The sequence below is a fragment of the Siphateles boraxobius genome, unplaced genomic scaffold (assembly GCF_051911475.1).
Source record: "Siphateles boraxobius isolate OS27281-9 unplaced genomic scaffold, OSU_SipBor_1 20, whole genome shotgun sequence".
Taxonomy (NCBI): domain Eukaryota; kingdom Metazoa; phylum Chordata; class Actinopteri; order Cypriniformes; family Leuciscidae; genus Siphateles; species Siphateles boraxobius.
The window spans coordinates 10,001,075-10,014,237 of record NW_027508811.1 but is presented as its reverse complement, the minus strand read 5'-3'; the positions used below and the strand labels follow the sequence as shown (position 1 = coordinate 10,014,237).

Sequence of the window (13,163 nt, the reverse complement as noted above, 5' to 3'; positions counted from 1 at the left end):
TACTTTTGTATTTGATGTGGTGGTAGTTTAGGACAGTGGTTCTGAGGGCTAAGGGGACCACAGGATGACTTAAGTCAATAAGTTATTAAATAAGTTGTTCAATTATTATTAATACATTAAAATTATCTAACTATAAATTAAAATGCAAAAAAAAATATTGGTTACACTATTTCGATAGTCCACTTTAGTCATTCTACTAACTAACTATAAGTAACTTTGCAACTACATGTCAACTAACTCTCAGAGTATTTGTAGACTGTTAGTTTTGGGTTAGTAGAATAAATTGACATCTTAGTTGCAATGTTACTTATAATCAGTAGTAGAGTGTCTGTTGGGGGACCATCCAAATAAAGTGTAAGCAGATATTAAAGGGTTTGTTCACCCAAACATTACTCACCCTCGTGTCGTTCCTAACCCTCTAAGACTTTCGTTCCTCTTCGGAACACAAAAAAAGATATTTTTTGATGAAATCTGAGAGCTTTCGGTCCCTCCATTGACAGCTACACAAATGACACTTCGATGCTTCAAAAAGTTAATAAAGAGATCGTAAAACTAATACATATGAATTGAGCTGTTTAGTATGGATAAGTGAAGAAACTCGGCTGCTTTAATGAAGAACAGATTAAATTTAGGCTTTTATATTCACATATAAACATTCATCAACACACATCAGTTTGTGGTAAACGGAAACTCAAGCATGTTAGCTTGACGTGCAAGAACCAATGAGATTCATTCTTGTGTTACGAGCTTCCGCAAGAGGTTTGTTCTCGCACATCAAGCAGGTTTGGTTGAGCTTCTGTTTGTTCGCTGATCAATGTTAAAATGTGAATAAAAGCCTAAATTCAATCTGTTCATCACTTAAAGTGATAGTCTCTTCAGAAAATTTTGACTGATTCGCTCAATTCATATGGATTAGATTTACGATCGCTTCATGAAATATTTTGAAACATCAATGTCAAAGTAATTAATGACAGAATTTTCATTTTTGAGTGAACGATCCCTTTAATCTTTAATCAACATAAACTGAGCATTTTTAAATTAAAACAGCTTTTTAACCCCAGTATGACCCTTAACCTCTGAAACCACCTGAGGTCTTCCTCATTCAGAGATAAAGGAATGAGAGGAAAGCTCAGTTTTTCTTTGGTCCCTTGAGTTTGGACAAGAACTGGCATGTGCTCAAGGTATTTATCATGCAATTACATCCAGGAGTGAGCTAGAAATCCCTGGGCTCAGGGTGAAATGCTTGGTCAGAAGCTGACCAGAGAGAGTCTTCAGTTTTGACAAGAGCCTGTGAACAACTGAAATTTTTGTATTGCAATAACTGGTTGACCCCTCACCCCATCCATTTTCATGCAGGTCCCAAAGTCGGCAAGTTTGAGGTGTCCGTAGCGGTCCAGCAGCATGTTGTCTGGTTTGACGTCTCGGTGAATAAAGCCCATGGAATGAATAGCGTCCAAAGCCAACACAACCTCGGCAGTGTAGAACTTTGCCCACTTCTCTGGAACGTCGTATGTGCTGGTGAGATTGACTAGATCTCCTCCTGGCATGTATTCCATTACCATGTAGAGAGAACGGTCATCCTGGAAAGCACAGCACAGCTGAGGAGAAGATGAGAAAGAATCGAGAAAAGAGGGGGAGGAAAAAAGAAAATATATGTTTATTTATCTCTATAGTCTGACATTGTGTATGTGCTCAAGCTAGAGATGCACTGGCATAATATTTCTGGTCCAATAGAGTGCCGAAGTTATGACATCACTTTGTAGGCCAAAACGCGGAAGTGAGTTAGCATTTTAGTTAGCCGCTAATTTCTGAGTTGTCCTACAAAGTGATGTCATAACTTCGGCACTCTATAAAGATAGCACATAATTAAACTTTTAACATTTTAACTTGAGCAGTTAGCTAATTAAAAAACAACAACACTCAAGTGAAAACAAAATAGTTGTTAATTAAAAGCTTAAAATCTAATTGAATGACTGACTCTTAAATAATGCTTTTACATTATTAAAATATGATCATGATAATCATAAGAAATCAGAAAAAAGAAAAAAAACTACTGTTTTGGGTCGGTAAATATAAAAAAAAACATGTTTACCATGGCTGCATTTATTTGATTAAAAACACTGTGAAAAAGGTTATGTTGGAGTTATTATGACTTTTAATAAAAAGTTTTAAACTTTTAACAATTTAAATAAATATTTTCGATTTCAATTTATTTTAAAATTAAATGTATTACTGTGATAGCAAAGCTGAATTCTCTTTATTTTACATTATTTCTTTCTGAAATATTTCTAATATGCTGATTTGGTGCTCATTAACCATTTATTATTATCAATTTTTAAAACAGTTGTGCCGTTTAATATTTTTGTGGAGACGTAATGCATTTTCTAGGCTTCTTTGTAACAATGGAAATGATTTTACTGTCACTTTTAAACAATTTAATGTGTCCTTACTGAATTAAAAGTATAAAATAAAAACAATCTTACAGACTCCAAACTTTTGAATTGTAGTGTATACACATTGAATAGTCATGTGATATTTAATTTTTGGAAAGAGCACATTCGTTTTACGCATATCAAACCATAGAGAGTATTTGTATATGAAAAACCACTGCTGCACATTTAAGGCTTGCGTATACACACATTTGTGAGAAAAAAAAAAACACCTAGATGTCAGCACATCATACCTGTACGACCCATGGGCTGTCGGCAAATGCCATGATGTCACGTTCCTCCCAGAAGAAGGCAGAATCTGAGCGTTTGATCATTTCAAACTTACTGAGCACCTTCATTGCGTACACCTTCTGAGAGGCCTTATGCCTAACCTACACAAAGACATCATAACAAAAAACAAATCTTCTGTGAGACTCACACTAATTCATTACTAACACACGCATGAACCAAGATTTTCAATTTCTGTCAGATCTTGTGCATCGCTCCCAAAACGATTTAAAAATACCACCAGTGAACACTCTGTCAGAGGCTGTTTTGCCTTCGACACAGACAGCCACATTTTAAAGCACCCTCTGTTGTTGTGCTTTAGGTTCAGTGCACCCACACAGCCCCTGTCAGACAACTGACAGAGGAGAATACTGGGTAATCATGTTGTTTGTGTCTGCAGGCTTGTTCAGACTCATCCCACTGCATCTCTCCCCTGACTTTTACAAACACACACCCATAGTGACGACACAATACAAAACTACACACGGTCTCTCCGTTGTTTATACATCTGACATGTAAATATACAATTACATGGGGTCATTTAACAGGAAGCACAAAGAACTGCTTGCAGCATTTGGTATAACTGTTCACACTTAACACATACATACAGACAATTACACAGTACATGTATTTAAAGTGTGGCAGCTAATAGATTAAATAATTGCAATTAATATGTGTAGTTAACAATTCAAACCTGCTCAATTTGCCTTAATATGTATATTGTGCTTTCAAAATGTGATGGATACAGGAGCATATAATGTCCTATTAATGCCATAGATTGATTTAACAGTATAACTTATGTGTGCTTTTATACAATTGCTGCGTTTTGATCATTTAATTACATCATACAAAGACTCTCTAATGTCTTTTACCAGAGTATCTGCAGGGTTTACTTTTTATAATTAAATGTAAGGGTTTTAAGACCTGCACAAATAAAATTAATAATGTATGCATAGACAATGTCTATGGTAACATCCTAAACCATAAAATGACTGTAAAAGTCACAATTTAAACACCTTTATAGTTCAAGAACAGGTTTGGACAAGAACAAAAAGGTTTATAAAATGATAAAACAGCCCTTTAAACAATTCTATGCATGTATGATATGCGTGCCTTCTCTGCTGGCCTAAACACTATCAGAATCACTGACTAGTGCTTTAAAATATTTTTTCCATTAATGTGTATTAAATTATACCCCAATAGTACATTCTCTTAATTCCATAGCTTTCTCTTGGTTGCGCTGCTTCCAGTGGTGAATGTTTATATTAGAACTTTTATCCAATCATATTCCAGCCATCAGGGGCCTCATGTATCAACACTGCGTACGCACAAAAACACGGCGTACGTCAGCTTTCACGTTCACGGCCAGATGTACTAACAGTGAAATTAACGCGAGAATGTGCGTTCCTCCACGCCGATCTCATGTCTGGCGTACGTACATTTCTCATAGTTTTTGTCCGTTGGCGACTCATAGAGGCAATAAAGTGAAGTGGCAAACATTACACTACGAATTGTTCTATCGCACCACCAGCTGTCAGATATTGCTTATAATTTGTAATTGATCAATTATTTGACATATTATTGTCACACAAGTCTTATTAAAATATTTTATTAATTATGCAATTAAGTAAGAACATATATAAAGCATGTGCAAATTGATACAACCCGTCTAACAATGGCAGCGTTGGCTTTATTAGAGGACATTTTCAATGGACGAATACGGAGAGAACGAGTTTTTAGGGACCACAATGATTTTCTGGCCCACGATGATGACTGGCTTATCAGCCGTTTCAGATTTCCACGGCCTATACTCTTGGAACTCTGCGCTGAGTTGGGTCCGAATTTGGAAAGAGAGACAGTGAGGAGCCACGCATTGCCCGTTCCTTTACAGGTGCTTACTACACTTGGTTTCCTGGCAACTGGTTCTTTCCAAAGAGAACTGGCAGACCGCTCAGGAATAAGCCAGTCGTGTTTGAGCCGTGCAATGCCAGCTGTATGGGACGGGATCATCCGCTTGTCTACCAGGTATATAACGTTCCCATACGATGCAGGTGACCAGCCAAACATTAAAGCGCAATTTGCTGCGATAGCCGGTTTTCCTAATGTAATCGGAGCGATCGACTGCACACATATTGCTATAAAGGCGCCATCTGAAGAAGAATTTGTATATGTGAATCGGAAACATTTTCATTCAATAAATGTGCAGATTATATGTGATGCACAAATGCGCCTAACAAATATTGTGGCAAGGTGGCCTGGGGCAACCCATGATTCATATATCCTTACAAATAGCATGGTTGGGATGAGACTCCAAGCTGGCAGGGTGCGCGATGGGTGGCTACTTGGTAAGTTATGCATTTAAATGTAGTTCTATCTAAAAGTTTAATTTTTGTGTGTTATTATTCAACTGCCCATCAGGAGACAGTGGTTATCCACTAAAGACGTGGCTGTTAACCCCCCTCACCAACCCACAAACTGACCGAGAGCGCAGATACAATGATGCCCATTCTCGCACTCGGTCAGTTGTGGAGCGGGCGATTGGGCAGCTGAAATGTCGGTGGCGCTGCCTTGACAGGACCGGGGGGATGCTGTTATACCGCCCTGACAAGGTTTGCCACATCATACTGGCCTGTGGAGTGCTGCACAATGTCGCGCACAGGCATGGCATACCCCTTGGTGAGGTGGCAGCACTGCCAGATGACTCTGACCCAGGACCAGTATATGTGCAGCACAATCAACAAGCCATTCAGGCCCGTCAACGTGTAATTGCGACAATATAAATGGTAGGCTACTCAGACACAAAGTTCATTTTTTCACCAATTCCTTTAATGAATGGCTTATTTCTGTGAGTGCGTCAGTGACATTTTTCAGGTGACTGTTAATTTCTCCAATGGCCCTAACAATTTGCTGTTGTGACTCCAGAACAGCATGCGTCAAGACGCGGCCAGATGGACGGGCTTCAGCACTGGGGGGAGCATTAGAGACACCGGAGACGCTGGACTGAATGGGCTCTGGCGGTGCAGACTCTGGTGGTGCGGACTCTGAGTGCGTGCCAGAGGACGTTCCTGCTGTTGTTCCTGCGGTTCCTAAGTCCAAATAAACACAGCCACATGTTAACAGTAATTTGAATCGGTTCCTTATTAATGGGTACACGCATTTGCAATAAAAGCAGTGGATACGAAAAATCTCTGGTGTACTTTTTGCTACATTGCATGCATTTTAAAATTAAAATGGTGGCTGGTAGGCTATATGTATCAAAGTTAAGGAAATACATTTTACATTAGTTACCTTGCTGGCAGTCCTGCAGTATATCCGAGTCTCCCACATCAACGGATACGATTCCAGAGATTAACGTGTCTCCTACAATAGAGGCAACTCTCTGATCAAAGGGTGAAAGTTCATCGGCCCCTGTACCACCGCCTGTTCTGCCCACACTGTGGCGGTGCGCAGCAGTTCTCCGCTTAACTTCCACCTTTATGTCAGACCATTTCTTCTTCAGCTCATTTACGGTGCGACTCTCAGATCCCACCGCGTTGACGGCATCAGACAAACTCTCCCACTCTTTTTTCTTTCTTTTGTTATTCATTCCAGAGGACAAAGTTCCAAATAAAATATTTTTTCTTGTTTCTACCTCTAATAGTAGGACCTCTAATTCATTTTCAGTGAAATTTCGTTTCTTGCTTGCTTTAGCCATGTTCTTGCAGGTTTCTTTTTCCAAATTGGACTAATTACCATATTTAAATGATTTAATTGAGGGAGGAGACTGGGTGGGGCGTTGTGCTCGTGCATGTGCGCTCAATTTTACGTTAATTGGGATGTACAAAGAGAATATGCGTGGGAACCTTCGTACGCAGAGATTCATACATCTGTTTTTTTTTGTGCGTACGCACATTTACAGCTTTGTCCGTACGCGATGTTTTAGTATGAATTCAACGCAAGTCTTTGTACATGAGGCCCCTGGTGTTGCCAGGGTCAAAGAAATCTGCCTTGTGGCCCTCAGAATCGACAGTGCGGGCGCCTGTAGCTTAAAATCAATGGCAATGCAACTGTTGCTTTAACCAATCAGATAATCAGTCAGATTTAATCAGATTTTGATTAGACTGCACCAGGGCCATCTATCAGGTGTACAAAAACGTCGGCATTTTCACGTCCTTTGATTGGATGGTCAGAGCGCGTAGCCTACTAGTAGTCAGAGCTAGCTAACCGTATCTGTAGCGAACTACTCTCTACCCAGTATATAAAAACTTGAATTTAGATTTGTTGGCTTTCAAATGTAAAGATTATTGATTATTAACGGTTATCGGTATCGGCCAAAATATTTATATTGGTGCATCCCTAGCATAAACTAAAATATATCCCTGTAGATTTAATAGTTTTTCAACCCACAAATTAATGTTTCTCTCCCTCCTCGACCCCCAAAAGTTTCAAACCTACCAGATAAAAAAATCCCCTATTCATCTTAACGCAGAGTCACAGAACTCTATTCGATCTGTCCGGGTAAAAACAGAATTAACTGACTGTAATGTATGCTATGTCTGATTTTGAAGGCAAAAGTCCCACTGATCTCATTGATTTCCTTCAAAAATCTGTGAGAGCATGGGGCAGCTGTACACATCGTCATGTTTTGTGGTGACAGTCCCTGTGTCCACTGCTTCTGTCGAGCAGACACTATCAGCCCTAAAGCGAATTTAAATTTATGCCAGAAATACGACGGGATAGACTCGACTTTCAGCATTAGCCTTGGTAGAAAAGACTCATTGTTGGAACTGAAACGCACAGATAACCTGTACAACAGAGTAGGGATGCAGCGATTACCGGATTTCACAATTAACCGCGCTTTAAAACGTCACGGTTAATTAATCGTAAAGACTATGCTACACCGAGTGTTCTACAAGGAACGGACATTTTGTAACTAAATAAATAATAAAACTAATAAACTAATAAAACCTAGTTTTGAATGACAAAAACTATGAAGAAAACCTATTGACATTTTCGTCAATGAGTAAAAACTAGATGAAAATGTTAGATAGTGACGATTTGGGAAGCGATCCAGTCAGAACTGATGTCCTGATGTTTGTGGTAGATGCGCACATTTGTACTGTAACGTGCTGATCTACCCAGCGGTCTCATAAAATGTTTAAAAAAAATGTAAACCTCTGGGAGAATGAGTAGAGCAGACATATAGATCTGAATAAGAGTGACGATGCAAAAAAGAGCTCCATTCGGTACATTTTCTGTGCGCACACACCCGACCAGAAGCGTGCAGCCATGCACATAAGACACCTATTCAGCGCGCGAGTACTGAATTGAGCTCTCTTTCGTGTCTGAATAGACAAATACACACAACATGATGTCTAAATGTCTGTTTTGGAGAGTATTCATGTAAAATATGTCGGTTATGTCTTAAACAGTTTTGAGTGAATCGGATGTGCATCAGTGCAATTGGATCCCCATGTCATTGGACATGATCCGACATCTTAAAGTGATAGTGGATAATAAAATTATTGCGGTCTGTGTCCAGCAACAAAAGAAAAAGAGAAAAACATTCACTGTTTGTTAATAGCTTTAATAAGGATTAATTATATTCATACAAATAAATATGTCTGCTTGAAAGAATAAAGAATGATTTATGCAAGTAGTTATAAAGAATGCATATATCATTCATTGAAAAGAAGACTGTTTTATTTTAGGAAAAGTGGTTTTAATTTTTTACATTTGTTTTCTTCTAAAAGAAATACATGGTTAATGTTTAGCTTACATTTAATTCAATAGATCCAAAGACTTTGTTTATTCTTATTTTCATTGGGATTTATTATCCCTTTATAGTATTATTTATGTTTTTAAGTCAAATACCAACAAGATATTGTTTTCATGTTTTCAAGTTTTCTACCTCAGGTTGAAAATAAATTTAGATTAAACTAAACGCTTAATAATTCTGTGATCTATTTCAATCAAAGAGCCCTGCAGCCTTTGACTTAATTTGTTATTTTTAAAAGGAAAATACTGGATGTTTACAAAGCACTTCTCTTTAATTCCAAAGAAAGAGATTGATTATTGTTTGTCATTTTATAATTTTGTACTATGTTGTGGCAGCAATAAATAACACATTAAAATATTGTGTTGAGTGTTCATGTGATATTATACATTAGTAGTGTTGTGAAATTAACTTATGCATAATAATCGTGATAATCGTTAAATCGTGATTATTTCTCAGACAATAATCGTACTTACGAAATCTGTAATTTCGTACAAATTACAGAGTATAATCGAAGTCTTCTTGAGGAAAGAAATAAGGATGGATTTTGTGTAAAAATAGCCAGTAGTTTTGATGAGTATAATGCTTATTTTTGACCCAATTTTTCCGATGCTGAATATGATTTTCCTCTTAATTTTTTGTGTAAATTTATTGCTGAAACTTTTTTTTTTTCAAACATTCATACTTTTGTAATGTCTGAAGAACGACAGACAAGGGAGGCTCCGTTTCTGAACCTTTTTAATCGCAACGCAAAACAACATGATAGCACCAGCCTAACTTACTTGCTAGTTTCTCTCTACCCGGCCTTTTCCGAACTCACCGCATTAACCCTATATCTGCCAGTGCAAAATAAAACGTCAATTTCACAACAAATTATAAACACTCTGTGCGCTGTTAAAAGCATTTTAAGAGGTGGATTAATTCAGGTACGACACCACTGAAGGCCTAAGGTGTGAAATGCACCACCCGCCATATATATATATATATATATATATATATATATATATATATATATATATATATATATATATATACACATACACATACAGGTGCTGGTCATATAATTAGAATATCATCAAAAAGTTGATTTATTTCAGTAATTCCATTCAAAAAGTGAAACTTGGATATTATATTCATTCATTACACACAGACTGATATATTTCAAATGGTTATTTCATTTAATTGTGATGATTAAAACTGACAACTAATGAAAATCCAAAATTCAGTATCTCTGAAAATTAGAATATTACTTAAGACGAATACAAAAGAAGGATTTTTAGAAATGTTGGTCAACTGAAAAGTATGAACAGGAAAAGTATGAGCATGTACAGCACTCAATACTTAGTTGGGGCTCCTTTTGCCTTCTACAAGCACATTAATAGAGAGGCGAAGGGAAGGAAAAGATGTGGTAGAAAAAAGTGTACAAGCAATAGGGATAACCGCACCCTGGAGAGGATTGTGAAACAAAACCCATTAAAAAATGTGGGAGAGATTCACAAAGTGTGGACTGCAGCTGGAGTCAGTACTTCAAGAACCACCACGCACAGACGTATACAAGACATGGGTTTCAGCTGTCGCATTCCTTGTGTCAAGCCACTCTTGAACAAGACAGCGTCAGAAGCGTCTAAAGACAAAAAGGACTGGACTGCTGCTGAGTGGTCCAAAGTTATGTTCTCTGATGAAAGTAAATTTTGCATTTCCTTTGGAAATCAAGGTCCCAGAGTCTGGAGGAAGAGAGGAGGGGCACAGAATCCATGTTGCTTGAAGTCCCGTGTAAAGTTTCCACAGTCAGTGATGGTTTGGGGTGCCATGTCATCTGCTCGTGTTGGTCCACTGCGTTTTCTGAGGTTCGGTTTTCAAGTTCAACGCAGCCGTCTATCAGGAAGTTTTAGAGCACTTCATACTTCCTGGTGCTGACCAACTTTATGGAGATGCAGATTTCATTTTCCAACAGGATTTGGCACCTGCACACAGTGCCAAAGCTACCAGAACCTGGTTTAAGGACCATGGTATCCCTGTTCTTAATTGGCCACCAAACTCGCCTGATCTTAACCCTATAGAAAATCTATTGGGTATTGTGAAGAGGAAGATGCGATTTCATTTTCCAACAGGACTTGGCACCTGCACACAGTGCCAAAGCTACCAGAACCTGGTTTAAGGACCATGGTATCCCTGTTCTTAATTGGCCAGCAAACTCGCCTGATCTTAACCCTATAGAAAATCTATGGGGTATTGTGAAGAGGAAGATGCGATACGCCAGACCCAACAATGCAGAAGAGCTGAAGGCCACTATCAGAGCAACCTGGGCTCTCATAACACCTGAGCAGTGCCACAGAAGATCGACTCCATGCCACGCCGCATTGCTGTAGTAATTCAGGCCAAAGGAGCCCCAACTAAGTATTGAGTGCTGTACATTCTCATACTTTTCATGTTCATACTTTTCAGTTGGCTAACATTCCTAAAAATCCTTTTTTGTATTGTTCTTAAGTAATATTCAAATTTTCGGAGATACTGAATTTGGAATTTTCATTAGTTGTCAGTTTTAATCATCACAATTAAATGAAATAAACATTTGAATTATATCAGTCTGTGTGTAATAAATGAATATAATATCCAAATTTCACTTTTTGAATGGAATTACTGAAATAAATCAACTGATGATATTCTAATTATATGACCAGCACCTGTATATATATATATATATATATATATATATATATATATATATATCATATATACTCACACACACACTCACTGTGTGAGTGTTTGTGTAGATTTTCAGAATGCACATTTGCTTCTTTTTGATCCACCAGTTATCAACACTGGTATGCTGCGTAAAAATATGGGTCGATTTTGCTGTGAGCTGAATGAAAATGCAAACCATTGAGCCTGTAGAAAGCACAACAGAGACATGCATTTACTTTGAAAATTTAATTAAATCATAGCCTTTTGAAGTTTATTAATCAATTAAATTAAGCTATATCGTGATATCGTTTTTTTTCATCACCACATTTAAGACCTCTTGAAATGATAATTAAGAATTTTCTAGTCCCATTTAAGATATTTAAGAATGTTTATGGCCTTAAATTTGTTCAAACTGACCCTGAGGGGACCCTGTTTTACTTCCTTTAAAATTCCCATAAATAAATCGCCTTAGCACTAATTTACTCAAACTAGCTAAAGGATTATGACATCAGACAGAAGAGAAAGATACAGTTGGAATGTCAAATTAGGTAAATTAACTGTTAAATTTAACTACATTTAACATATTTATTCTTTTAAGTTCTCGTAAAGAGAACCGGAAGAACCACCGTGAACCGGAGGTTGTGACCGACTTCAGTGTTGTGACGTATTTTCCAAGTGAAACGGAATATTGAAGGAGAAAAATACAGGCCGTGGTGTTTTTCCCCCCCGCTAAGAACTGATTGGATCTAGAAAAGTGGGCGATCCATTCAGCTCGCTGTCAAAGCTCACAGCAGACCACTGGAGGGGATGTTCAAACTTCCATCAGAGATGGAAGGCCATTCCAGAGGGGAAGTACATTTTCAGATTTGATCAAAGATTGCAAAGAAAAAAAAAAGTTTTACATTTTTTTTGAGTGAATCAACTTGCACAGATGAATTGTTCACCACAAAACTAGTAATGTGTACTAACAAAGTAAATAGTTTTTTTTATTTTTATATCAACACGTATACTTTTGAATGCACATACATATTATACTTTTGAATGCACATACATATTATTCTGAAATTATCTCAAACAAACACACTCACCAACTGGACTTCTCCGAATGCTCCTCTACCGATCACCTTCACTCGGTCAAAATCCTCTGGCTTCATCTGCAGCTCCCTTGTTTGGCCCATGACCTTCTCATCTGTACACAGAACACATCAAAATCACATTTCTTTGGTTATGTCATGATGAAAGAACTAGATTCTGATGATCTGTCAGATCTGTAAATGGTAATGATAGTTACTACTGTACTAAGTACCTGAAGGGTTTTCAAATATTTATGAGTAAATTCTGTGTACATATCATTTGCTATCTTTAAATTATACTAAATTATATTATTTTTATATTATCTTAAATAAGGGTGCTCCGATTAATCGGTCGCCGATCATAATTATCCGATAATTGCTTTGGGATGTGTGATCGGCGGTCTCTATAATGGCCGATCCAGAAAAGCCGATCAGATGACGCAAAACTCGCGAGACAATTTTTTATGCCCTGGTAAAAATGGCTTCACCGTAGGGTTGGGCGGTATTATGGTAATATCGTATACCGCGGGCTCTTAAAATAGCAACGGTATCAGTTTCAATACTGTCATTACCGGCACTTATATATAATATATAAATATAATTTATTCAATGCCTAAAAATGCTTATGTAGTTGTCATCAAGTGACAGTGTGGAGGAGAAAGAGAGAGAGAGAGAATGGAGAGGCGGTAAATACTGACGAGGCAATTTGTAAATGTTGCAATAAAAAAAGGTGACCGCGAGAGATGTAGATGTCGCATCTCCGAAACAACCACCCACTCACTGCTGCGAGGATGCATTTTGCCCCGAGTTCATTAAATAAGCGCATTAGTTTATATTTGTTAAAATATTATGATGTAATTTTTTTTAACGTTGATAATGAAAACTGAACAGCACGAGTAAGATGGGATGCATCGGGAGTCAGACATTGACCAC

At 37.6% G+C, this 13,163-nt stretch overlaps 1 protein-coding gene across 10 annotated transcripts in view; it reads right to left on the bottom strand.

The window, feature by feature from the left end:
- Positions 1–13,163, bottom strand: part of rock2a (rho-associated, coiled-coil containing protein kinase 2a) — a 73,699-nt gene that overhangs the window by 19,485 nt on the left and 41,051 nt on the right. For all 10 annotated transcript variants that reach the window (XM_077236667.1, XM_077236658.1, XM_077236661.1 and 7 more), the window contains exons 3-5: positions 12,246–12,346; positions 2,684–2,821; positions 1,338–1,598 (exon numbers count right to left, since the gene is read on the bottom strand). In XM_077236667.1, the coding sequence (XP_077092782.1) occupies positions 1,338–1,598; positions 2,684–2,821; positions 12,246–12,346 (500 nt within the window). The remainder of the gene's footprint in view (positions 1–1,337; positions 1,599–2,683; positions 2,822–12,245; positions 12,347–13,163) is intronic.